This window comes from Strongylocentrotus purpuratus, unplaced genomic scaffold (assembly GCF_000002235.5).
Source record: "Strongylocentrotus purpuratus isolate Spur 01 unplaced genomic scaffold, Spur_5.0 spur5_scaffold_21, whole genome shotgun sequence".
NCBI lineage: Eukaryota > Metazoa > Echinodermata > Echinoidea > Camarodonta > Strongylocentrotidae > Strongylocentrotus > Strongylocentrotus purpuratus.
In genome coordinates this window covers 13,599,525-13,627,160 of record NW_022145607.1, presented here as the reverse complement: position 1 = coordinate 13,627,160, position 27,636 = coordinate 13,599,525, and the positions used below count along the sequence as shown (strand labels likewise).

At 35.9% G+C, this 27,636-nt stretch overlaps 2 protein-coding genes across 3 annotated transcripts; both read right to left on the bottom strand.

Annotated features, from left to right (window-relative positions):
* Window positions 1-370: 370 nt before the first annotated feature.
* Window positions 371-8,658, bottom strand: LOC105445288. 2 transcript variants are annotated; one of them, XM_011680655.2, is made up of 10 exons: window positions 8,370-8,658; window positions 7,599-7,759; window positions 6,613-6,687; window positions 5,232-5,483; window positions 4,536-4,831; window positions 3,940-4,044; window positions 2,734-3,203; window positions 2,200-2,416; window positions 1,650-1,758; window positions 371-916 (listed from the first exon to the last, which is right to left on the bottom strand). In XM_011680655.2, the coding sequence occupies exons 2-10, from the start codon at window positions 7,686-7,688 to the stop codon at window positions 809-811; spliced, it is 1,722 nt and encodes a 573-aa protein (XP_011678957.2). In that variant the 5' UTR covers window positions 7,689-7,759; window positions 8,370-8,658; the 3' UTR covers window positions 371-808. The 2 variants fall into 2 exon arrangements, with proteins under 2 accessions (XP_011678957.2, XP_030850936.1); XM_030995076.1 differs by having other exon boundaries at window positions 2,200-2,410.
* Window positions 8,423-27,448, bottom strand: LOC574744 (protein SFI1 homolog). The gene is made up of 21 exons (XM_030994163.1): window positions 27,389-27,448; window positions 26,092-26,655; window positions 25,340-25,411; window positions 23,817-23,927; window positions 23,288-23,382; window positions 22,578-22,798; window positions 21,805-21,964; window positions 21,186-21,347; window positions 19,266-19,336; window positions 18,723-18,815; window positions 18,052-18,149; window positions 17,252-17,318; window positions 16,154-16,287; window positions 13,615-13,696; window positions 12,985-13,077; window positions 12,419-12,504; window positions 11,837-11,912; window positions 11,267-11,362; window positions 10,354-10,430; window positions 9,190-9,296; window positions 8,423-8,466 (listed from the first exon to the last, which is right to left on the bottom strand). Exons 2-21 carry the CDS (start codon window positions 26,631-26,633, stop codon window positions 8,423-8,425), a joined length of 2,487 nt encoding a protein of 828 aa, XP_030850023.1. The 5' UTR covers window positions 26,634-26,655; window positions 27,389-27,448.
* Between the last annotated feature and the right edge of the window lie 188 nt (window positions 27,449-27,636).

Below are 27,636 nucleotides of genomic sequence, written 5' to 3'. Positions count from 1 at the left end.
CGAGTTAAAAAGGGGTAGTTATTAAAAGGGGAAGTGGCACTTCTTACAAAGGAAAAGAGGAAATTGTCTAAGTTAAAGGGGTACCTCTCAGATTTGAATAGGGCGATTATCAGAGCACATGCCCCCCCCCCCCAAAAAAAAAAAAAAAAAAAAAAATCCAAGATTGGTTGAACTTTGTTAGACCCCTTCCCCAGGATGTTAATCGATTGCATGTCAGTTTGTCATACATCATGAATACTCAGATGCTCGATTTCAAGCCATTCATTTGACCTCCACACAATTTTAAAAGACTTTTTTTGTTGAAACTATTTTGGTCAATTAATACTCTTTATTCAATATTCAACTTGATAAAGAAATATATTTTTTTACTTTAAAAATATAATATTGTCATTAATATTCACAACCATACAAGTTCCTATTTTGCATACCAAAGTTTAATACTGACAGAATGGAATAGTTAAATTCTATTTTTGACAGGGCTTCATCTTACTTTGCTGTACTTGTTGATCAGACAAAATCAATTTTATCTAATATTATGCTAGAATGTATGTTATAATAATCAATATAAACAATTGAAATAGCCAAGTGTATCGTGAAAACCATGAAATTTTAGGGTTTCATTTTTAGCTTCATTTATTCAAGTATTTCATGGAAAGCATATCATCCACTAACCAGTTGGTTTTCCATTCAATTTCAAACTATTTATAATTCACAATTGATCTAGTAAACTGTTCTGAGGCACATGCAGAATCGATTGTTATCTGAAATATGGTTTAACTTCCATCCTGAATGTACATTCCATCTCTATTTATACGGTAGCTTGTTGAGTAAGTCGAGTTATTTGTGAGAGGATTTTCTTGATGTGAGGTTTTCTCTGATGTAGCTGAGATGACAGTAAGGCTGTCTCCTCTTGAACCTGTAAAATAGTGATTGATAGTGAGAGAGAGAGTGAGAGAAAGAGAGAGATAGAGAGGGATAGAGAGGGAAGGAAGAAAGAAAGGAAGAAGAGAAGGAGGGAGGAAAGGAGTGAGCAAGGGAGCGAGATGAGGGAAGGAAGGAAGAGAGCGAGGGAAGGAGCAAGGGGGGGGGGGGAGAGAATGGGAGAGGAGAGAGATAAAAAGAGGGACTCAAAAAAGAAAGAAAAAAAAATAGGCATATTGTGAAAGAGTGAGGGAGACAAAACATGTATTGAAACATGGCATGAATTTGAAGTCAATAATAACACTTGAGTTCTACACTTCATCTCAAATGTTTCCATGTACATGTTTATCTCAGTTAAAACTAATAGCCTTTGGCCCTTTACTCTTGTGACCCCGAAATGACATCAAACAAATGATCTCTGATCAAGCACAAAAATGTATTTATTTCATAAAACATCCCATGCTATATATCACTTTCTCCAACAAATGCATTACATATAAATGAGTCATCCAAAGTCATAACATTCCCAATTCTCTTTAAAAACTCTGACACAAAATGGACACTACCATTTTTTCTAAAGATATTTATATACAAATGTGTTGTAATGCCAATTAAAAGAAGAAAAGAAAATCCCAATAGTATTCCATATTATCTGATAACCACCCAGCAGCACCAGAAACAGACATGGCAAATTTCCAAGGAGGAGCCTAGTTTGTAATGAGACTAACCTGCGTCAGTTCATCCCCGATAAGTAATGCTGCACTGTCCTCTGTTGATGAAGGTAGGTTCAGCTCCTTCACACAACCTTGCAGCTCAGCCTCTTGGCTCTTTAACCTTCTGTAACATGTTATAACATAGGAAATGTATTTTAATCTTACTTTCTTGTCAGTGGTATGGCTCCAAAGAGAGGGGGAGGGGAGGTGGGGGGAGGGGGGTGAGATAAAAGGAAAATGCTATAAATTAAACTGATTTTACTAAGTGAAATCCAAGCATACGATATCTGTAGTTGGTTTGTTTGTTTGTTTTACCACACAGCTCAGATAGCATGTATGTGCTTGTTTGGAAGCAACCATGGGAACGAAGGCTTTATAACCTCTCCGAGGGACTTGGTTATCAGGATTAATGCCTTACCATGCCTTTTCATATCTTGGTACCCTTGGGATGTATTTTCTTAACCTAAAACTAACCCTGGCAATCACTTACTTGAGTTTGTTTTTCATATCTTGGTACCCTAGGAGGGTATTCTTCAACCTCAAAATAAACTTGGCGAAAACTTACTTGAGTTTGTTTTTCAAATCTTGGTACCCTTGGAGGGTATTCTTCAACCTCTGTATCTCAGCGTAGAGAGCCTCTGGGGACTCTGTTCTGCTCTTGTCCTGTCCTCCCTGCCCTTCATCACCAAACCTCTGGGTCTTCTCAACATCAGAGGGAATGTGTGATGCATTGCTAGGCAACATGATTGCTTTGTCAGATGGAGGTTTTCTTGCACCTTTGACTAGGAAGACAATCAGAAAAGTGCATCTGAATTAGCTTTCTATTGACTGAATGAGAAAGAGGGAGAGAGAGAGAGATTCAACGAACACAAGAGAAAGAGATTGAATCAGATACTGAGAAATAGAGAGATGGAGGAATATAGAGAATAGAGAGAAGGGAGAAGAAAACAAGAGAGAGAGAGAGAGAGAGAGGGAGATAAAGTGAAGCAGATACTGAGAAATAGAGAGACAGAGACAGAGGGAGGAATACAGAGAACATAGAGAAGGGAGAGAAAGAAAGAAAGAAAGAGAGATTGAGAAAGAAATGACCCTAACTCACCTTGAGATGTCCTGGATGCAGTCGGGAGGCCTGAGAAAGCAGATGGTGGAATAAGAACAGGAGGCTTCATATCTATTCTGGATACACTGTCTCCACCCTCTGCCAGTCCACCAATACTAGCGCTGCCTCCAGTCATAGGTAGTCTATTCTCATCCAAAGTGCTGGAAGCAAACTCTGCATCTATTTTCTTCTGATTTCCACTTTCATCACTTCTAGACTGTTTCTCTGATTTTAAGTCAGTAGTTGCCTGTATAGTGGACTGTCCCTCAAATCCTGAGGATCTAGTATTTCCTTCAGTATCTAGTGGCACTCTCTCTGGGATGAATTCTCTTGTTCTGATTGGCTTACTCATATCCGATGGAACATTCCATGTGCTATCTAGGGGTATTTCATTACTTGATGATGGGAGGGATGATGGTATTCTTACTTTCTGTAGAGGAGTACTTTCATGTTCTTCTTCAGAATTATTTCTGTAAATAAAACGTTGGGAAATCAATAAAATACGAGTTTCAAATAACAAAATATTACTTATCTGAATCCATTCATGTCACATATAGAGTTCCATAAAAAAAAAATTAAGACTAAGTTGATCATCAGCATATAAAAGAGAGGATTGTTCATGTATCCTTTCTAAGATCAGTCTTTTGTATCAAAATTAAATCATAGATATGATATGGAAATATATTTATGAAAACAAATCCATAAAAGCGGCAATAAAAATGAAAATCAAAAGCACCAAAATCAGTTACATGTAATTTTCACTCAATTAGAACCCATGATAATAATAATAATAATAATAACTTTTACTTATATAGCACTTTTCATATGACATTTATATCAAAGCGCTTTACAATATTGATACAAGTAAAACTAAAGAGAGTAATGACAAGAGAACAAAAATTAAAGTGAAATTAGCAAACATAAGATAACAAGGTAAGGTAACAATTTAAGATCTACATGTAGGTTGAATATCATTTTCCATTAGGTAGGTTCTTAATTTTGATATAAACAAAGTAATATCAGAGATGCAACAAATAGAGGCTCGAAGAGAATTCCACAAATGTGGAGCAGAGCATGAAAAGGACCTATCACCAAAGTATTTTGTTTTTTGTATTTTTGTATTTTGTTTTTTGTATTTTTGTATTTGTTTTTTGTATAAAGTTTTATCTTTGGGTGGTCAGTGGTGAAAGAGCTTGATCTTCTTACGATTTCACTTGAGGCTTTGACTGCGACCATAGGCCCTCTCTCTGGAGTGAATCTCTCAGGAAGTCTGGCCTTCTGGGCTGAGGGCGCATCTTACCAGTCACAGATCTAACAGTGTGGAAAAAGATAAATGTATACAGTAACTCTTTATTTTTTTCATTAAGCCTCAAAAAAAAAGATGTTGTATTGCCCTTTAGGAGCAAAAACACAGGTCGGTCAGAAATTTTTTTTTCTCTCCCTCCTTGGGCTGATATTTCTCAGTTTTGAATGCTTTAATATTTTTTCTTCTCTAAAAAACGGTAAAAAAAAAAGCCGCCCGTAGATTTCAAGATTTGTGGGTCGGTTGCAAAGGGCAATACAACATATGTTTTTGTTTAGGCCTTAGGAGCAAAACCTATTCATGCTCTCTTACAGTAGGTTCCTATCTTCAAGATTTTCATAAGAATTCATAGAAGGCACAAAGTGGGTGAAATATAAGTTGCAGAAAAAATATATATACTATCATGTATGCAGTAGACTGGAGGAAAGGAAAGGAAAAAAAAAAAAAACTAAAACATATCTATGGGAAGATGGACTCTAAGATGGACTCTAAATCTTACTTGGACGTCACAGAAAACGTTCTCTCCTCTACATCTCGCTCCAACATCCTTTCATCCACAGAGCTACTCATGACTGGCATACCCCTCGATCCTAACGGCTCCAGGAGCATGCTTGACCTTTGGGTTATGAGTGGCAGAGTGACCTCTGACCCTTGACCTCTTGTGGGAGGCTCATCCTCAAATCTGACCTTCCTCTGGGTCGAGTTGCGGTGCCGCTTCTTTCCTCTGTTAGCGATGGTCTTCTGCCTCCAATGAGAAGCACAGCGTTGAACCACTCGGTAGGACTTCAAGGATGTCTATGGTAAATCAGTGACACAGTCAACATTAAGTCGCACCCTCATCACTTTAACTTATAAAGGAGATACTCAAAGATATAACATCAAAAAAAATATATGAAATAGGGTACACGATTCCTTCCACTGGAAGTAACCTGTATGCCAATCATTCCAAAAGAGTCTGTATTGCTTTTTTGTTTACGATGACAAGAATAAAGAAATGATCACCGGTATTTTCTTTGCACATTTAAGTTCAGGAAATATGCTAGATATTAACATGATGCCTTCTATCATAATCATATCTGAATTAGCAAATTGATGAAAACCTTTTTAAAAGTTCAATTCGCAATAATTGGTACATGATAACAATGGAAAGAGAGAGAAAGAGAGAGATTGAGAGTGAATCCAGCAAAATGTCAACCTGAGCATGATGCTTAGCAGCAACTGCAGCTCTTCTCTCCCCTAGGCTACCAGCCACCATCAGCCACTGTCTGACCCCCTCCCTCAGCAGCTCCACCCTCCTTGACTCCAGGGCCTGGGTGATCCGGTCTTTCTTCCTCCGCCGCTCCTTCATGTAGCCGATCCAGGCATGGAGGGTGCGCTGCTGGAGTCTAATGCTCCATAACCATAGCGCCATCACCGTCTTGCCATTCTCTTCCTGGCCTTCGCTAAGCTGCAGCCAAGAGAATGAGACAAAATATTTTGTATTGCTTGATTTAACTGAGAAGGGAAAAAGGGAATCTCAGAAAAGCTAGGCATGTTTAGCGAGATTCCCAGTATAAATTAAGTACTAGACCATCAACAGCATGCATCAAATCCTGCACAATTGTTGCAAGTAATTCCATCATACATTATTTCCATAATTTCTGCTGGAGTCTCATGCTCCATAACCACAGCACCATCACTGTCTTCCCGTTCTCTGCATGGGCTTCGCTAAGCTGCAGCCAGGAGAAAGGTTACGAGGAGGTTGGTATGAGTTAATTTATAAGAAAAGGAAACTAAATTTCAATCATTTAACAAAGTATTTCCATGTAAGTTACACAGTTTATCTGACTATAGTAATGTGCAGCTCACATTTATTCTTGTAAGTAATATCCATCATACATTTTTTGATAAAAAGTCACAAAAATTACTTTTATATACATCAAGGTAAGTAATACAACAACACACCCACGCATATTTCCCGCAATGCTTTTAATTTAACAAAGAACCTACATACAAGTACATGTTTGGCACTGAAAAGAACCTTTATGAATTGGGAAAACAGAGATGCTTTTATTTAATAAAAAGGAGACCATTCCCCCCCCCCCCCCCCCTCTAAACATTAAAGACAATTACCTTTACACAGTAGGCTTGCGGATGCACCATGTGACAGAAAGGGAGGATGTTACATAAAGATAGAAATTTAACAACACACCCACACATTCATTTACCACATTGCTTTCAATTAAACAGAGAACCTACATACAAGTACATGACTGTATGGCACTGAGAAGAACCTTGATGCGACCCTGACAGAGTGACTGCAATGATTCCATTGTTCAGTCCATAAGTAACTTCAGTCAAACCTGTCTATAAAGGCCACTCAAGGAAACAGAACAAGTGGCCACTCAAGGAAACAGAAAAGGTGGCCACTGAACACAGGTGGGCTTTCTAGACAGATTCTACAACACACATTTCTTTCTAGCGAGAGACAAGATGCATGGCCACTATAGACAGGTGGCCTTTATAGAGAGGTGGCCACTGTGGACAGGTTTGACTGTAGCTGATATAGGGACTGTACACATCACTGTATGACTTACCTGATGTTTCCACCTGCTGTAAAACTTTGCTTGCATCCTGATCTTGTTCAACCACAAAGCCTGCCTAGCCATGAGCTGGAAAGTGAAAGTGAATGAAATCAGAATAAGGTAAGAGAGGGGACTGGACATTGGAAATACAATCAATCAAAATGTACAATTACACATTACATTACAATTTCTTTACATAAGAGCAGTTGATATATATATATATATATATATATATATGTAGTTAATGAATACATCAAGCAGTTATGAACAAAACACATCAAAAACGCAAAACAAAAAACAACAAAAAAAGCAACATTGCAACAGAAAACAACAAGCAAACACAAATGAGTATAAACTGGAATGGCAAAGAACTTGAAAGTAATTTTGAATCTGGAAATAAACATACACATTAATGGTATGATGTTTTAGGGTAAATATCATTATTTGATAAAAAGTTAAAAGACTTGTCAAAGAAACAGAAACTGCTTTAAAGATATGCTGTATTTGCATTAACCGATATAACAATACACCCTTTCACGGTTACAAGAGTGGGTATGCACTGACATTGGCGCCATTTTCAATTAGGAGTAAACAAAGTTGTTGACTCGTAGTTTAAAATGGTGCCCATGTCAATATAATGTGAGCACACAGCGCAGGCAGTGATGCAACAATACGTGCACATCTGAAAACATTGATGCAATGTTTACTTGCAAATTAAAATGGGGACCTTAACCATGAAGGGGTGTATGGCCAGTTTAATAACATAATCAAATATTATGCATACTTCTTAAACAAAGGTTATTCTTGACAACCTGAAAGTTTGCTCAAGGCTTGCCTGACATAGCAAAAAGTAATGTATGCAGACTGGATACCAAGTATTGTTCTTCATTCAATAATTACAGGTTAATGTAATAACTCGTCACTATGTCCCCAGGAAATAAATATCCATGAATTTGATTATGTTGGTAAACTTGTTTGAGCTTTAATGAGAAACTTACAGCTTTCTTGATGCAGAGCAGCCTGTATGCTTGCCATTGTTGGAAGCATCTCTGTCTAAGTTTCTTACAATGGAAGACATCTGCTTTCATCTCTCTCCTCCTCTCCTCTGCTTCCGTCTTAGCACAATGCTTCCATGCTAAGAATGCTCTCTCTAATTTACCTGTACATAAAAAAACATCATCATCTTTTAAACCCCTACTGCACTACTTATAGCTACTTGCGCCCTCTAAATAGCAAACAATGCCTCATCGGTGCATGTTGGTACCCCAGGATCCCCTTTTTCTTACGTTAATTGAGTGCTGATTCGATGAGATAACCATCTGTCAGTGACCTTGCAGGGAGGTCAGGTCTAATCTCCCTGCCCAAACTAGTAGACAGGCTTTAAAATGTGTTTCTCCCATGGTGTGGGATGGAGGATTCATGATAAACAAGGACTTCATAAATAACATTTTCTTTAGTATCACACAAATTCATGCAAACTTTCTGATTCCTCAATCACTACATTTGTTGATTACAAAATTCTTTGAGATCAATGATGAAAGGTTATTTGAATGAATAAGAGAATCTGCCCCAAAACGTGCATGGATAATTGACATCTCCAATTACAAAATGCTGCATTTTAATTTTTTCAGCGGAAACACAAACCTTGAAGAAAACATCAAGGCCTGCAAGACATAATTCATGTCGTACATTAGGGTGTAATGTGCTTTTTGAAAGCATGATGTCCGATATGATTTTTTCTTCACAACATTGCAATAACCATGATTTACCTCTGCTAAGTTGAGCTTGAAGTTGTTCTAACCTCCAGACTTTCACAGCAGTATTAGCAGCATGCTGCTGAGCATTGGTGTGCCAAGCTCTTATAATCTGCAAATATCATTTAAGAAAAATAAACCTACACTGAGTTCACAAGTAAAAATAAGAAAATGTATTGAACGTTCCACAAAAACACTGTCTGGTATTTGTAAGAACATTATACATGAAATGGGTTAGGAGCCCCGCATAAAAGAATTTCCGTTCCGGTTTAATAAAATTTGGAGTGGACTATTAGGCTATTATTATTACTATTATTATTATTATTAATATTACAGACAGGTGAGAAAACAGAAAGAGATTAAGCATGAAAGTCCATGCCAAAAAAAAAAACTAGTAGGAAAATAGATGAAATAAAATTGTCAAATATATTCTGATGTTTAACAAATACTCCAAAGAAAGATCATGCATTTCTTCCTGCAAAAATAATCATGTTTATCACATGAATAATCATGTAAACCACATGAATGAGTTAATAATATCATGACTACTATACACATGTCTGAATTTCTGAAGGGAAAAATAAAATTAGAAAAAGGAAAAGAAAGCTGAGAGCAGAAGGAATATGTCCAGCATAAAAAGAGAAGTTTATAGAGCTGGTAAAATGTGGAAAAACAACAATTTTCAACATATAAAGGAAAATTATCATTTTCAAGATTTAAAAACTAATTAGTTTTCTTGTAAATGTACACACTGTAAATTTGCAAGCATTCAGATAACCCGTCTCTAACAATCCTACAGCCCTTTTCTCGGAATGATCTTTCAAATTAATCCTACAAACCTTGCTGAGTATCATTGTATTCCTATGATGGACTGCTATCCTCTCCAATGATCTCTCCTCATTGGCTGTCTCGACACAAACCCTCCAGTCAGAAAATGCATGCCTGCATAGATAAACATGAAATAAATGATGACAATCTTCAATGAAACAAGAGCTAAACATACTTCCTCATAAAAGTGCAAAGCAACTGATGGCATAAAATGAAACTTCTTCCAAGGTTGTGATTTCTTTGTTGTTACTTATGACACAGTGAATATCATACATATTTGTATATATAATGTATATTGTTGCATGGATAATGAATTAAGTACACAATTCTTTCTTTTTTCTTTCTGTAATACATGGTATACATAAAATAATAAAAAAATGAGTAATAATAAGATCAAATTATATAGCGCAAGCTACTCTTTCAATATACTGTACTGCGATGTGATGAAACAAAACTCCTAACAGTGCTACTGTACAGACAAACATTAAAAAAGGGTGATATTCTGTGTTAAATAATTACAATCATCCAGATACAGAAGACAATCCGAAAATCAATAATATCTCTAACACATATTAGCACTCCATATTAACTCTACAATATTTTACATGTAAATGCACATGTTTATTGAACATGATAATGAATGAAATGGATCTACATTACAAGCAATAAACTGTGCATGAGTAAACTTGAATGAGATGGTATTAAGCAAAGTCACTGATTAATCAATACTTATAGTGCTTAGAGATTTTGTTGGAAAGCGCTCTATATAAGCACCTTTTTTTAAATCATTATATTCAATTCATTTATTTTCCATTAAAATTAAAGGTAAACAATACATAACTAATTAACAGCAAAATTGGAAGGACCACAAGATAAGCAAAGCTTGTGAGAATGGGGCCCTGTACAAAAATAAACATACACACATGTACAAGCAAATTATAATATCAAATATTGTAAAACTTATCAAAACAAACATACACCCACCCTCATTTATTCACAGGTACACCAACACACGCCGCAGGCAGAACATTGTACAGAAAAATTATTATTATTATTTATAGTATATTATCATTTATAGTATATTATCATTTTTATCATCATCATCATTATGTATTATTATACTTTATATTCATAGATGGTGGAAGGTACAAATAACATTTCATTCCATTACTTGAGCCTCCTAAGATTAACAGCTGACTCCTTGACTGCTACAACTTTATAGACACCATGCATCTGTTGACAGTGTTGCTGTAATAGAGGGGAAATACAAGACAGCATAAGATTCATTTGCACTACCAGTAGGTAATGATAATAATACTTATCATTTATATTGCACCTTTTGAATCAGGGAACTGATCAAAACGCTGTACAGTGTATAACTGTAAACGTTTTTATTTTCGCAAAATTAATTTTTTGGCGTTGAGCGACCCCAAAACATATTCGCTGGTTCTTAAATTCGCGTTGCACGCAATTCAGCTCGTTCAAAACACGCATAAGAAGTCATGCTTATATTTTTGCAAGTTCTTAAATTTGCGCTTGCAGGTCTTGGGGCGAAATCCGCGAAAATGAATGTACCGTAAATATTTGTACTTTTACAGTATCCTGTGCAATAGCTGTCAATTCATTGAAAAATAATTGCAGGGAGGAGAAATGTTTTCATGCTGGTATTCATAGATTCTATGAAGAAAAAAACATACAATTTTCAATGATATTTTATCACAGTATTAAATCTGATTCAAGAAGTTGGTATTTGTTTTCAATATTTCAAGTTCAAAGTGTTGTGTGAACAAACAAGTAGGAGTTGATGCAGCAGCTACATGTAATGTTGAGTAATGATACAATCATTGCATCATAATCATATCAGACCCCAAACATACAGTAGTATCAATGTTTGAAACAAACTAGAAACAACAATAGGGCTCATTTCAATGCTCCTAACTAGATGACCAGTACTGACACATTATGTAGCCCTTGTGATCATGACAAATAATACACCTTTATGATCCACGAGACTTCACTGTATGTGCGACCCCCATGACCCTTTGTGATCCCTATGGCCCTCTTTGACCCTCTTTGTTCCTCACCTTCCACGCAGTAAAGACCTTTCTCATCTGTTTTCTGTGATGATACAGGTCAGCTCTGCTCTTCTTTACTGCCTTGCATCTACGATGTGAAACATACTGATAAAGGGAAGGAAAAAGAGAAAAACACAACAAAAATGCAAAGAATAGTTGCGAATATGCGTCAAAAACCACAAACAGTATGCAAGGAACTAAAAGAAAGCAAGAAGTCATTGGAAATATAATAAATTATTTTTTCAGGGAAACTGAATATCTAAATTGGCCATACCTTCATGAAGATCGATTAGTAACCTGCCCCAGATAGCAAAATACATATTTTGGTTTAACTATTTTTTATTGCAGATTAACTTACATGTATCATTTTACACAATAAATGTTCATACACCCAAAACTTAAAACTGGCCAAGATGTAATAATTTTTTCCTGAATAAGACATCTTAATCACACACAGAAAAAAACTAAGCTTTTGTGAGTGAAACATATTGTAAAGTTAGAATTCACTCCTTATGAGATGCACTATGTATGACCTTAAATTACTGTTGAACCAAGCACTAAACAAGATCTTTTTAATACCTCTCTCCATTTGTCCCATGTCCTTCTGGCTCTTTGTCTATAATCATGCTGGGCAGCTATCCTCTCAAATTCACTCCTGAAAAGGCAACAGCAACCAAATTTAAGCAATTTGAAGTCTATTTATAAACAAGGAAATTTCATAAAGAAAACACTTTATGAAATGAAAATGTCATTATTGTGTAACAAAAGAGATGTTAAATTGTCACATATCGTAGAAAGAAACGTCATATCAAAACATCATAAAAGTACTGGTAATCTAATTTGGGAGCAGAGTGCTTGGTTCCGTAGAATTCTCATACTATAACATTTTCACACAAGTAGATCATAACTTTTCATTGAGTTCTCAAACTGTGGAATCCTTATTCTTGTATTAAAGTTTGTTTTGTTACATAAAATTAAATAACACACAATAAATTGTTGACCCATTTTTGCACAAAATGTTATACAGCAATTGGATGTTTTCCTTCAGGGTTTCTTGTAAATACAGAATACACAGCATTATCAGGTACACATCATAATTCTTGAATTTATAAACAGAATTATATGGCACATAAAATTGACTTATTCAAAATAACATCATACCTCTGTCTGGCTTCTCCAGTGAATTCAATCCACCTGCTGAGAGCTTTAGTACACAGGGATAGGTGATGATGGTCCATGGCTCGATACTACACAGAACAGATAAAATACAGTATGATGATAAAAAAAACCTTTAGTTATGACCATGGTGAATACAGTTTTTCAGCACACATTACCTAATTAAAAATCTCTGAAAACAAAGCATATTGCATAGACACAATTGTGCATAGGTCTACATTTATGAGTAAATATAAGCGCTGTAATTACACTTCGTGGTAAAAATTTGATTTTAAAATGTAAAAGTACTTGGGTAAATACAGGTACTCATGTTTAACTAGGACCATGTGAAATTAAATTTAATTTTCTCTTATTTCTGTAACTCTTGACTCATCTTTATGAAGTGGATTTCAAATGAGTGTTATCATAGAAGATGTCTTCATGTCACAATTAAACTGGAATATGATGCCATTACTGTGCATGGCCTTTCACAAGAGTATTTGCTACAGTACTTAAGAAGATAGGAGCTAAGCATTTATTGGTAGAGTGATTAGTAGTGCATGGATTCATACCATCTTTTCTGACTCCTTCAGTTTAGACCTTGTCCTCTCCCTCCATTCTGTGAAGAACCTCTTACTCAGTATGCTCTCATGGTGTAGGAAAGCCTGTAGAGTGAAGTCAATTAAACCATAATATGTCATCCAATAAAGTACAGGTGAGGAATCTTTTAGCACAAAGAATATCAGAAAGAATATGATTTGTTGTCCTTTTCAAGGGGGCCAAGTCACACCACCTCAAAAATATTCAATTCAATTTATTTCCACTTTAAAAACAATTTACAAATCAATAACATATATATGAATAATAGTGGCGGGTCTTGAAAAGCATGTCTTGGCTAATTGAAAATGACCCCTTAACAAGTACAGGTGTATACACGTATATATATGTTTTTGTGTTAGCCATCTTGTGATACAAAGTTTTGGAGAAATCGAAGGACATTTAACAGTCCCAATACCTTTTCTTTTATAGCAATACCATTTATTTCTAGGTAATGACCAACATGAAATTATGAGGTTATATACTTTTAATAATGTAAATTTCTCATTAAGCTGCTCATTTTGAGCCCGTTTCCAATATCTGTACCCAACAAAAAGAAAAAGAAACAGGATAATTCATCAATTGATGTCATTCTTCCTTCTTACCATTCTCTCCATCATCCTGATGTCTTGACTCAACTGAAAGGAATGACACCAACGATAGAAGCACCTTCCCAGCTGACCTTCCCTGTAATACACACCATTCAATGATAAAGGTTATCTCACAGATTTTGACATTGAATATTACAGTTAAACCTTGTTCAGGTGTGCAGTGGTAAACCATGGTGATTTTTTTTTAATGTGAATGACGACGTAAAGTTGATACGCTTCACATTTCTGTATCTTAAATCACTGAGCTAACGCATAGGACCTTTGTTGTGCACAGTTGCCATTCATTTAAACCAGTTATTTAAAAAAATCTTACGAGGTTTACTGCGTCATATCTGAATGAGCTAAGAGCATGCATGGTGAGCAACTTAACATTTTTTACCACAATAACAACAATAGTATTATATATTTTTTATCTCAAAAATACATCATTAATATCAGAACATGTCAACAAATACTGGTATATCATTATGATAGGAATATAATCAATTAAACATGTACCTATTCTTAAAATCATTACAGAATGTCACCTTTTCTTTTTGGATTTTGTATCACTTTATTATCAATCTTCAATAAAGGAACATAGTATAAACATAAAAGAATTGCACAGTCACAGACATATAATAAGAGTAGTTCAGGTCATGGCTCATAACTGCCAAAGCAGGGCATACAATACAAAACATATAAGACATAAAGATGTTATAAAACATGATTGCTGAGATCTTTAACAGTAGTTGTGTTCATGCCAAATTGTTTCGTTTCAGATTAAGAAAAATACACAATTTATAATTCACTTTTCTCAATTAATGTATAAAAATGCTTAAACATTTTGGAGGAATAGAGGGCTCACGTGATGCAACAAAATATAACATGTTCAGTGGCATGCATTCAGCCCACAGTTGAACCACGATAGCCCTCTTTATAACTTGGAAGCACTATTGTTTTTGTTATTATTAAAATTATTATTAGCTTTATTATTATCATTGTTATTATAATTATTATTATTATTATCATCATTATCATCGTCATTTTAAAGGTATTACAAAGTTTTGGTATGGGGGCATGAATTACGTTCAAATGAACATATTAGGAGCATATATGCGATCCTACAATATTCAGTGATCGTTGTCGCGGTTGAAATCGAGTCTTAAGTTATCAAATTGTAAGTAAACTCTTCATGTTGTATAGCGCCCTCTCAAGGTCAAGATATCAATTAAGCTATAAAACAATGTTTCTTGACTAAATTGACCGATTTGCTATTTCCGTTTGGAAATTATATATGACAACTATATATTCTGAGATTTTCATGGTCGCAGCTATCATCGTACGGCCGTAGGCGCTATATAAAATTCATGAAAATTTACCGGGAGCACCGGTAAATTTTTGTATTCAATTTTTCTTGAAAGCAGAAGTGTTTTAGGGTCTAAAATTTCTAGTGCTTATAATACACCTACAGGGGCATCCAAAATATCAAAGTTGTAAAGAATCACTATCCACCCAATTTTCAAAATTTCCCAAAACTTTGTAATACCTTTAATTATCATTATCATTATGTTTATTTTTTATTATTATCATCATCATCATTATTGTCATTATTATTATTACTATTATTATTATTATTCATTATTATTCATTATTATCAGTATTATTATTATCATTATTATCGCTATCATTATCATTATCATTATCATTATCATTATTATTATTGTTATAATTTAGTATCCAGTTATTACATATTATTACAGTCTTGCCATGAGGGTTCGCCCTTTGCGCAATAAATTGCAAAGGACGACACAAGGGCCATTTCACTGAGTTTGTCCCGAAATTGCTTTGTGTTCCGTTTATGCAATATTGCATGTCATTCTAGCAGAATGTATTACTGTACATGGTGGAAATAATTGAAATAAGTGAAACAAAGTTGAGACCATTAATGAAACATTAATGAAATAGATTAAAAATATACCCCCCCCCCAACCTTGAAACGAACTTTCAAAATCACTGTTAGAATAACAAAAGCAAAAGCATTATTATTATTACTATCATTATTATTATTCATTATTATTCATTATTATTGCTATCATTATCATTATCATTATCATTATCGTTATCATTATTATTATTATTATCATTTAGTATCCAGTTATTACATATTATTACAGTCTTGCCATGAGGGTTCGCCCTTTGCACAATAAATTGCAAAGGACGACACAAGGGCCATTTCACTGAGTTTGTCCCGAAATTGCTTTGTGTTCCGTTTATGCAATATTGCATGTCATTCTAGCAGAATGTATTACTGTACATGGTGGAAATAATTGAAATAAGTGAAACAAAGTTGAGACCATTAATGAAACATTAATGAAATAGATTAAAAATATACCCCCCCCCCCCCCAACCTGGAAACGAACTTTCAAAATCACTGTTAGAATAACAAAAGCAAAAATAAAAAGATTGTATATTTTGTCAATGGGTTTAGCTACCATGAAAAAAATAATGTAAAAAGGTGGATCTGAAAAAAAAATGCAATTTATAAACTGACCTGTAGAATTCAGCTGCTTGTGCTTGGAGTGCGCTCTTCCTCTTCTCCAGCTCAGCATTGTGTCTCAGTCTCTGGATGCATTTAGGGAGCAAATTTCTTCTGGCATAATAATCATCTGCCCTCGCATATTGCTCCTGTATATAAAAAAAGATCCCAACAGCATTTAGTGTGTGGAATACATACAGACTCAAATTTTCAAAGGATGATTTATTACCTACAATTTTTCTCTGCAGTAAAGTACTCTTTATTATTGGTCCTCTCCTGGCACTTGTGCATTGGCAGCTTCTTTATTTGCCCTATACAATACATCTGGGTCATGTTGATGCATAGTGAAACATGTGCAGTTTTGTTTTTGAGAAGGTAATATATTAAAGTCTACATCTAAAAGTATTCAACAAATGGCATGACTCAACCAGTCCACCTTTCATTATTGAGCTACGTAAAAACACAACAAAATCAAATTGACCTCAAATTTAATTAAGTTGTTGACTGAATATTTCAAGTGAGGTCCTGAATCTGACTAAACTATATCGTCGGCCGGGTGGCAGAAGGGCATAAGCGCGCGAGCAACTCGAAAACTAATTTTCTAATTATTCTTATTTAAAGATTTGTTTTATATTTAAACTGCTTTCCGTCCCAAAAATTGGTTTAAAACATAAAAGACTAATAGAAATGTTGTAGTAGAACACGGCCACAATTTTTTTCTCAGAAATAAGTCAGTTTTATAAAAGTTTGAGGTGATTTAGTGTTAACGCCCTTCTGCTTTAAGTTTCATTATTGACCTGAAATTCGAGCTAACACCCTTCTGCCAGCCAGGCGACGATATATTGTGAGTACCCTCCAATTTATGAAATGAAAATCCAACAAAAAATATATATTTATCTGGTCAAGCATGGAAATTGCAGTCCCCTTCCATTCCTATGTTAATTTTCAGAAGTCTAAGATATAAGTGGTGCTTGAATACTACAGAAAACTAATGAATGACATTAACTCATTCACTATTGAATTCTCTCATTTCTCTCGGCTTAAAAACGAAGCCACCCAGTTATGGATGCAATGAGCAAAAATAATTATATACGGCAAACATGCATATTTTACCTTGCGATGCCTTCTCCACACTGTGTAATTGCACCATTGATGGACCACTGAGTTGAGAAGGCGTTTCCTGAAGAAAAAATTAAAAATATTTGGGTATAAATTTTAATGCATATTTTGCTAGGGACTGTATCAGCAAGGATAGTCGGTCAATGGGTAAATCATATCAATATATAAAATAGAGACGAAACTAAAAGCATTTCATTCTTTATTTATTCCTATATTTTCATTTTCAGTACATACTAAGGAGATTACATGACGGAGATTGAGGAAGATGGTGAAAAAAATGGTGAAGAAAATGAAAATGAAATAAAAAGAAATTACAAGTATATTTCATTATACAGAGGTAAAATAAACCTTTTGATCAGATAGGGCAGTTTTGTCAATAGTTGATCATCCATAAGGACCAATTAGTTCACTGATGGTGCATTCTTATTTCTCACCACTACAATTTGTTGTCCTCCATGCTGTATGCATGAGAAGAAGATGTAGGATTTAAAGCAGGGGAGGTACGAAGGGTATAAAGGTCAGAAAGAAATGGGAGGAAGAGAATCAGAAAAAGGAGGAATACAGTGCTGTCTCATGGTAGAAGTTTGAAATTTACATGTCAGTTTTGTTATTACTATAATTGTTATTATCATTATTGTTGTATTTTCTTTGTATCCTCAAAGTATAAATTGCTTATGTTGTATAATGTATGTCACTCGGCAGTGGAGGACAAATTTCTGTATTTCTAAATCAGACAATAAATTATCTTGAATCTTGAAGAGAAAAATGAGGACGAGAAGATAAGTGTTTCTTACCTGTGCATTTTTCTTGCTTTCCTTGTAGCTGAGAAGAGTCTAAGCTCCTCTCTGTGTTCACACTGTAAGATCCACTGATTCCAACAACGTTTCACCAACTACGAGATAGTGATATCACAATATATTACTTATTTTCTCCTTTATTTTCCATTAATGAGTGAAGTGGATGTTACATCTGAAGCTAAGTTTCATTACACATCAACAGGCACCTTAGAAACCAAAGTAATGCAATAATTTCTTTTAATGTTTTTGATTTTTAAATTTTACAGGGTACATCACTTGGCAACCCATTATAACAACAATTCTTCAACAAATATCAGATCTATCTAATTCTTTTCCTGAAGATGACTTTCAAACTGATGCAATGGTCTCTGGAATAAGGATTGTTAACTGTTAACTCATATAAAATCTGAAATATATGAGAAATTCCTAACCCAAGACTTTGCCAGTCATGAAATTTGACAAACCAATATATTGTGTGAAAATGAAGTTCATAAATATGACTGCCCTAACATATTCAAATACTTGTTATTTGTTGTATTCTTTGTGACTGCAAATCAGAAGCACAAAAAACATTATGTGAATACAATGGCTGTATTAGGCTCATTGCAAATCACTCTCACACATAAGTTTTTAATCAATTAAGGAATTGAATTGAGTTATAACCTTACCATCTGTTGATGTAGCTCTATAGCTTGCTCTGTTCTTCTCCCTTTCACCTTTCTCTGTGCCACAGCAAGCCTCAACATCAGTACGCCTAGTTTCTATAGAAATGTAAGAAAACAAATAAATACAAATACACATTCTATAATGCTCATTTTGTTTAGCTCCTTGCAAAAATCTCATTACATTTTAATCAATTAGAACCAGTCAAAAACATAACTCAATTCAATGTTATCCAAAATTACCCAGCAAAAAATCTTATCCATGAACTTCTCAATCATAAAGTTCTTAATTTTTGTGCAATAATTTACTGTTTAGGACAATATTTTTTCATACAGATTTTTTGTGTGGATGACAGGGACAAAATATATTTTGCAAATTGTTGTTTTCAAAATAATGAAAACACAGGCTACTTACAATACCTGTTATACCAGCCCATTTTCGCATGTGGCTAAATTCATAACCCTAAAACGATTCACAATTATAAACTCTCTCGCAAAAACAAACAAAAAGGTTTTTTGGATGTCAAGCAATCAAGTCCTGTGATGTACCTTGAGCTGTGTGTTGTGATGTGTCCTTGCTATGTATTCTTTACTCCTGTCAACATGAACTAGATGAATATCTATGAATGTTAATTAAGGAATCATAAGCGTAAGACATAAAACCGTTTGAATGGTGAATGGAATAGTATATGAATGCACATGTAAATAGTACATCTATGAACTCAGGTAGAAGAAAAAAAAACTCTAAATATGTGCAACAAAAAATGTGCAACAATGAACCACTATGATATTTGGAAATACTAAGATATCAAAAGAAACAGAGAAAGTAGTATCAACTCCACCCAAGGGACAAAACTGGAGAACTTTGTCTGAGAGGAGGCGAGTTGGCTCAGTCGGTAAAGCGTCCGTCTGTCGAACCAAAGATCCCGGGTTCGACTATCACCCAGGCGGATGACTGAAGCCTGCGTTATACAAATAACGCACGTCCCAGAGTGCAATAGCGGTGAATGCAGTACGCGCGAGGTTTCTTTAGATTGGTGCCGCACTGTGCAACGAGCCGCTTGCGGCGAGTTGACAGTGCGAACCATCTGAAGAAACCGAGCGTTTACTGCATTTACGTTTTGCACAACAGGGTCAAGTGCGTTATTTGTTTTATAAAATAGCGACACAAATAGCAAAAACGAAACTTTAGATCTAGACTAATAAGTTAGAGTCTACGAGAGTTCGATCTAGATCTAGATCTAGAGTTATGTTGGTTCTACTTCTAATTAGACTAAGACCTTGCAGGCTTACCAAAAAGTCAATGGGATTCATTGCCTTGATTAAAAATAAAATCCATACAGTGGGTCTAGAGACGAGTCTACATCAGACAGCTGAAATTCCTGGCTTCATTATAAAATCCAAAAGTCAAAACAGGCCTAAATCCAAGGCAAAAGTAAAATAAAAATTTGCTTTTTAATAATACCCCGCTGGCCGCTCTAGCTAGCTAGTTACGCGTACGTTGCGCTGGGGATCATGGTGGAGCGTACAATATTAGCTACGCGTAGCCTACAATAATTGCAATGCAACTCGAGGGAGCGCGTACTACACGTACGCGCGCGCACTGGATCTCCATGGTCACGCGTACGCACCGTGCAATATAACTTTTTACTGCGCTTTTTCTGCACTCATTTCTGCAAAATCGTGCTTGCATCAAAATTTTTTCAATGTCATGTGACGCGTATTGACCAATCACGATGCTTAAAATACTAGAGCCATTTTATAATGTGTGTTAATGTGCCCCTTCCCTTATTTATAAACGCAGGTTATGTCAAGTGGAAAACACTCTGGTCCCTTGGATAGGACATTAAATAGAGGCCTGTGTAGAGAAGAGTGACTAACTTTGCATGTTAAGAACCCACTGCACTATTTGTATAAGAGTAGGGGGAAACCCCGGTGTAGTGGTTCACCTGCACACAACCCCAGTATAGTATGATAATATACTCTGTAAAGAGGTCTGTACTCAAAAGGAAGAAGGAAGGAAAACATTGCACTGTTCACAAAAGATGGCACTGATCTTGCCAGAGAAACAACAACCAGACCTCAAAGCTCACAATACCAAGCCCAACCTGACAGGCAAGGTCAAGAATGCAGGTCACAACCCAGCGGCTGTAAGTAACACGCCCCTTTTGAAGAATGTAAACCCGACATAGCATCACACAGTGAGAGGCCTCATAATAGCTAACAGGATGATGCGGATATGACTACCATCATCTTTAAAATATTTCAAGCAGTCAAAAACGGCAGTGACAGAAACTAACATGGAGATAAATCTGAAAGAAGATCAAGTCGCAAGTGATTTTGTCTGTTTCAAAACAGAATTGGCAGCTACAAAACGGCTTGTGGCAGAGTTAAAAACTGCCGCTTTGGTCAGATGTAATTTGTAAAGTGTTTTATAAGATAAAGCCTTAATTATCAGATAAAGGATACAGAATCTCCAGTGGGTAAGAACCCTCCTCATCCTGGATCTATTTCCAAGATGGTCCACCTGTTCCTGGCGCTGTGCCAGGGATCGACGCGTAAACCACCTCTGGTTCCAGTGCTGCCAGGCATGGGTCAAGAGTCTGTCTGAATACACCTCGCAAGCTTGTGCTACAACAGAAATTAAAATGAAAACATGGAAGGTGAGGTCAAAGTTCGTTATAGGGATAGAAAATACATGAAAAAAAACAGAGCACCTCACATCCTAGGCCTGTATTCACAATCAAACCATGCATCAATGATATTGACATAGTACAAACAAATAATCTCTACATAAGACTTTGCAAGTATATGACATACATTGTAAAACAACTCTCTGGCCCGAATTCACAAAGGAGGTTTGTCGACAAACCTCCTTTGTGAATTCGGGCCTCTGTGTCTAGTCAAAACACCCAAAACATGTCCCCCCCCCCCCCAAACAAACAAACGAGAGAAAACAAAAACAGAGCATCATTCTATAACCACATGTCACAAATATATGCTTTTACAATGATTAATCTATCGTGACAATAGAGGTACAGTTAGAAACTGTAATCTCAAACTTCAACATTATGAAGACAAATCTCACCATTGATCCTTTTTTTCTTCTTCCTGTGATGAGTGTACGTTAGAAAGCCTTGGTAGTAACACCGGGATACCAGTTTCTTCTCATGATGGTGCTCAGCAAGCCTCTCATTCTTCTTCATCTCCTGCCTCTCAGTCCATCTTCTCTTCCATGCATTCCATGCCTGAGGGAAACATTGATAATCAATTATTCAAATAATCCTTTGAGTAAAAAAAAATAATATATATATATATATATATATATATATATATATATATATATATATATATATATACAAAAGTCATCTGTTTTCCATGGAGCAATGTGTAACCATGTTTTGGGGTGTCAATTTTGTGTACAGCTTTGTGACTGAAATGCAACTAACAAGTGTCTTGAGGAAGAAAATCTATAAGCATCATATGCAAGATATGCAGCAGTTGCTGAGTTGGTATATGGAAGAGCTCCTGAACCTTCACGAAAAATATGATAGAGTTGAATATCCGGATTGACTGGCATTTCAATACGAATGTTTATCTTGAAATATGCAATTTGTCAGCTCCGGAAAGACTGGATACATGAAAGTGATAATGCTTATTCAATTTATGTAGTTTAAAGTCTTACATTGATATACTTTCAGTGACAAAGTATAAAGGGCTCTTTTACAGTAACATGTAGTATACTGTACATGTGACTAAAATGTATGCCCATCCAGGACTATCCCTATTTATATATTTCAATAAATCCTACATATATTTCCTTGTCTTGATATATTGGTACATCTCAATTTCACAACTCACCCTCTGTGTGACACTCTCTGCCCAGTACTGCAAAGCAAACACCTCGGCTTCTCCCTCCTCTCTACGCTGGTACATAGCAGCTTTCCATTCATTCCAACACAACTGAAGAGCGCGTGCCTGGTGAAACTTCTTGGCTCTTTGCTTTAATATTGCCTTTGCTCTTCTCTGTGTTACATACTGCTTCCATGCCGTTAGAGCCTTGTTAAGCAGTAAATTTGAGGCTGTTGTGTTCAGTATAAGCAAAATAGACAGATCTTACTGTTAATCTAAGGTAACAGATGGAATTAGGAGATACATGTACATTCTTCAAAATTAGATTTTCTCTTAAGTGCACAATATTATAATATAAGTTACTCCCACAGATATATGTAATGAGCAAACTTGAAACATGATTTAGTTTGTCCTATTCTTTCTTTGTATGCTTTTATGGGGGGATGTGGGATTCTGTTTATAAGATGGAAAATGTCAGTTATCCAAACTTTTGGTCTTCTCAGATCTAAAGAGGAAAGAAAAACCCTGCAATTGGGTGAGTAAAATAGATGTAACTTATGCAGTATGGTCAATTATTTATAAAGGGGAAAATATTCAAAGACTTATACAACATAGATGTATGATATAGCGCATAACAGAGAGACAGAGACAGAGAGATGGGGAGGGGGAAAAAGAAACAGAAATAGAGAGATGGAAAGAGAAGAAAATCTATATATTACCATGGGTAGTTGAGATTTCTTTCTTGGCATTCTTCACTTTCTCTCTAACAACAAAATTTCTCCAGGACATCCACACATGCTGGTAAATCTTGTATCTAATACACAAGAAAGAAGTATCAAAACAGTTCATCCAACATACTGTATGAGGAATGTTCAATCAAATCAAGTTTACCTGTAAAACACATTAGTTGCAGAAAAGGGAAGATTACTGTACGTGCACAAACTTCAAGTTTATTTGTATCATCATCTACACATATCAACATTTACCTTTTTGACACCCATGACAATTTCAATAAATAACGTGAACTGCAAGTAGGCCACTCTATTTCATTCAATAATTATTGCATCACTATGCATTGTACTTGGATATGTGGATGCCTTCCTTCAAGAGTACACCCATCTTTAAGCTTTTGTATTTCACTGTTACACATACTGCTTGGTATAGTTGCATAATATGGAGTGTTATGGTATGGTTAGAAATCCTACTCCTTTTTGTGATCCCTTTCAACAAACAGAATTTTTCTCTCACCTGTGATGATACTCTGCTCTTATCATTAGTGTCCATTCTCGGCGTTGCGTCCACCAGAACTCTCTCCACTCATCAAACATCTTCCGCAGCAACCGAGAATTGTAATGCTCCCTAAATAATAATAATGATTACCATTAAGGTAAATGTTTTTGTATAGCACATAACACATCTAGGCATAATTACATGTCTCTATGTGCTTTACAGAACAGAATACAGGAGTGGAAATGGTGCACTGGGTTCATAATTGCAAGATCATACTAAGTGCTAAAACAGCTATGTTTTTCAAATTACTTTATGTTTACATGTATATATTTCTAAGGTATTCTGGCAGGTCATTCCAGAAAAAAACAGTGACTGCACATGAAAATTACCTTTCCCCTAAAGAAATTGTCACTGTTTAAATAAAGGAGATAAACATAATTTGTCAATTGCCCACAAGAAAGCTGTAACCCCATAAATTCACCTTTCCCACAAAATTACTGTCTCAGGTGTGTATGCGGGCTTCATTGCTGTGTATATTTGCTGGTGTGTGAGCAGGCGCACGCCTTGCAACAATGAATTGAGAATAGTGAAGGAAATGGACTACGGATCCACAAATTACAAGACCACTGTTCTACCAATGAGCTATTACAGTACACCACAAATTGTCCAAGTCTGATTGTAAATAGGTTTTGTACCATAGGTGATACCACCACATTTCACAAATTCTTGCTTGTTTCAAGGCATGAAATATGGGATACCTTTCTCAAAAATAAACCCAATAAAAAGGGTAAAATCAAGTCAGTCGTCCTCTCAACCAATACTGATTTTATCTTTTCTTACACAGCCTTAAATGAAATATGATTTAAATGTTTCCAATATTTGTATGATATACATGTACAGTACCTCTTAAGTATCAAGGCAATGTTCTGAGATTCATACCGGTATGTGTCTTAAGCATATGTTCATGTATGTCCTATCTGTGAAATTTAAACGTTAGCAGTGTCCTCATATTCAAATTATGCAAGGAAACCCGTTTACTTGCTAGACTTCACTGTCAGACACTATTGAGTGACTGACTGGCTTTTTTTCTTCTTTGGTAATAACATACACAAAAAGAGTTGTAAAGGGTACATGAGCATTTGTCTACATCAATAACCCAACTCTTGTGATGGCCAAGATTAAACTGATTGAATCTTTGCGCAGCATAAAACGTATGACCATTCGGTACAATTGTCTGAAAATCAAGACTATTACTTTTGGGCTCTATAGCCCTAAAGTCGATTTGACAACTTATAGTCATTTTTTTCCCACTTGAAGACATTTTCAAGCCCCATCTTTTTTAGGGAAGTTCTAAATAAGTATTACCTTTCAAATGCAGTTGGAATTTAACTTTTTCATTTTTTTGGCCTGCAAATGGGACATAGTACCTTTAAATTGGACAATTATTTGAATGTTCTCAAATTTGTGTATGCATTGTTCTGGATAAGCGTCTCCTACAGTTTGTTCATTGCATTTGATAAAGAGCTCTCTGTTCGACCCACCTAATCACAGAAGGCCTGATACCAGTGCAAGCATTACTCCTCCACAGCTTGAAATACTTCCTTGCTAGAAACCTGAAAGTAAACATTACACAAATGAATTCAATGATGGCAGTAATTTGTTATATTAATACTTGTCGTCATGTAATGCACATTATAGATGATATATCATCTGTTAGAAGCCAGAAGAGCATGTTCTCGTATAATTTTACAAAGTGTTAATGCCTGTCTCGCGTTAAATAATGGTGTACAGCACCTACACTGTAGAGCTTGGGTTATCATTCATAATTCAATGTTTAAAAATCCTTGACTAAAGCTAAGAGGCTTCATTGTAGGCAATGAACCTTACATCATTGAGAACACCAATTTTTTTATCTTATCTGGTAGACATCAAATAACAAATTTCTTGCCCTTTGGAATAAATTTGTTAAGAACTTCAATGATGACCCATCCACTAAATTTGAATAGAAATTAGCAGACTATCCCAAACATACATGTTTCAGACACAACTAAATAGTACATACTTGTACCTGTAACTGATCAAAAAGTGATATACAGGTAAGATAAAGAGGATTGTTTATTATTTAATGGTTCACTAATATTGGCACCAGGGTAGCGATTCATCATGAAACCGTTAAGTTTGCCGACATCCCATTCCTGGATACTAAAGGTTCATTTAAATCATAAGATAATAAGTTAAAGATCTCAAACAAATGGATAAATTCTCAACACATCACAACATGAAGTACATGTACCTGATTCTAAGTTCATTCAGTCTTCCTCTTTGTCCCCATGTATACTCGTAGGTCACTGGAACAGCTTTCTCTCCATGCCTACCGTCACCATCCCCTCCTCTTCTTACATTTGGTCTGGTCCTGCCTCTACCAGCCTGACCCTGAACACCATTGACCTGGTGACCCCTTAACCTTTGGCTAGGGTCAGGATGAACTGGAATAGGGATTCGGGACTGTGCCCTTGGCTCTAGGTGTGCCTCATGAAAAGTTACATGTTTTGTTTGATATCCAAAGGGGGCTCGAGTCATGGGCTCCCTTCCAGCAGCTCCTCCTCTGAGACGTTCGTCACCATCGTAACGAGTGTCGGAGGAACCTTTCTGGTGAAGACGTATCCTCTCTGCTCGGAGCTGCATCGATGAGTGGAGTTCATGGAGAATGGCCTGCTTGGCTGCAGCATTGGTCTGATGGTGCAGATCACTCAGAGAGTACTGGTCAGCTTTACGATGGGCTTCGGCCAGAGACAGGTTGGGTAGTTTCGTCTTGGAGTTACGCTTCTGGGCCATTTTGAATGCCCACTACACCTTTCTGAAAGAAATTTAATTGTAGAATATTCATTGTATTTGTAACTAGGGTCTAATAATCACAAATAAAAGTGATGAGGGTAAAAACAAGAACCCTGTGCATGTGCCTTTACTGCCTTACAGTTACAACACTAAACTAATCGCTATTATCATAAAGTTAGTATCAAGTTGGCAACACGAAAACAGCTATTTTGATGTAGATCTAGGTCTAGACTAGACTACACTGCTTAATCTAGTATTTGCATTCCCAGCAGAACCAACATCGCGAGAGGTCAGCGTTTTTGTTTTGCAAATCGCAGGTTAGTTGTTACTAGTTGTTAGCCCATTATCATCAGGAACATGTAGAACTAGTACTAGTAGCTTGCAAGGTTTGTCTCGATTCTGGTGCTTTTAAGCTATTAACAGTTAAGCTCGTTGGCCTTTTTGCCCTGTTGGATAGATGCTGGAACTGGGCAGCCCGCCCTACAACCGCTCATGGCCCAGGCCAGGCCAGGCCAGGCGGACAGGGGCGGCACGGCCACAGAGTCAGAGGTGCCAAGTGTTTACGTTTTGGACGGGGACGACAGTTGTTCGTTTCTTAGTTAGACCGCTGTAATCACAATATAATATTATCCCAAATTAAATACAGTGCTTAAATACTACCTACTAACTTGTATCAATTCAACACATCATTCTCTAATAAATTACCACCTTATATAAAGTAAAAGAAAGATATTTGCACAATTATTTATACTTACCGCGGTATATTATCCGAGCGGCGAAATTAATGTTGCCAATATTATTGGCATTGTATAAACGCCATCTACGGCTGTACATACGCACGTTCGGGTTGTGGATTTTTTTTTTGGGGGGGGGGGGGGGGTTGATTGATTGATTGATTGATTGATTTTTATTCGACAAGCTTCCAACATACAACAATATACAATAATAACAGATCAAAAAAAAGTCAGCTTGAACAGGATAACCCACGAAAGCTCGAGAGCTT

Coding starts and splice junctions, on each gene's coding strand:
- LOC105445288 (XM_011680655.2), bottom strand. CDS start 7,688: ATGAAAGCAGATGTCTTCCATTGTAAGAAACTTAGACAGAGATGCTTC. Junction 4,045..4,535: donor ACGTTTTCTGTGACGTCCAA/GTAAGATTTAGA, acceptor CCACACTGTTAG/ATCTGTGACTGGTAAGATGC. Junction 2,417..2,733: donor TGCATCCAGGACATCTCAAG/GTGAGTTAGGGT, acceptor TTGTCTTCCTAG/TCAAAGGTGCAAGAAAACCT.
- LOC574744 (XM_030994163.1), bottom strand. CDS start 26,633: ATGGCCCAGAAGCGTAACTCCAAGACGAAACTACCCAACCTGTCTCTG. Junction 25,412..26,091: donor CTGAATGAACTTAGAATCAG/GTACATGTACTT, acceptor GTTTACTTTCAG/GTTTCTAGCAAGGAAGTATT. Junction 9,297..10,353: donor GTTAATCTTAGGAGGCTCAA/GTAATGGAATGA, acceptor TTATCTATGCAG/GCATGCATTTTCTGACTGGA.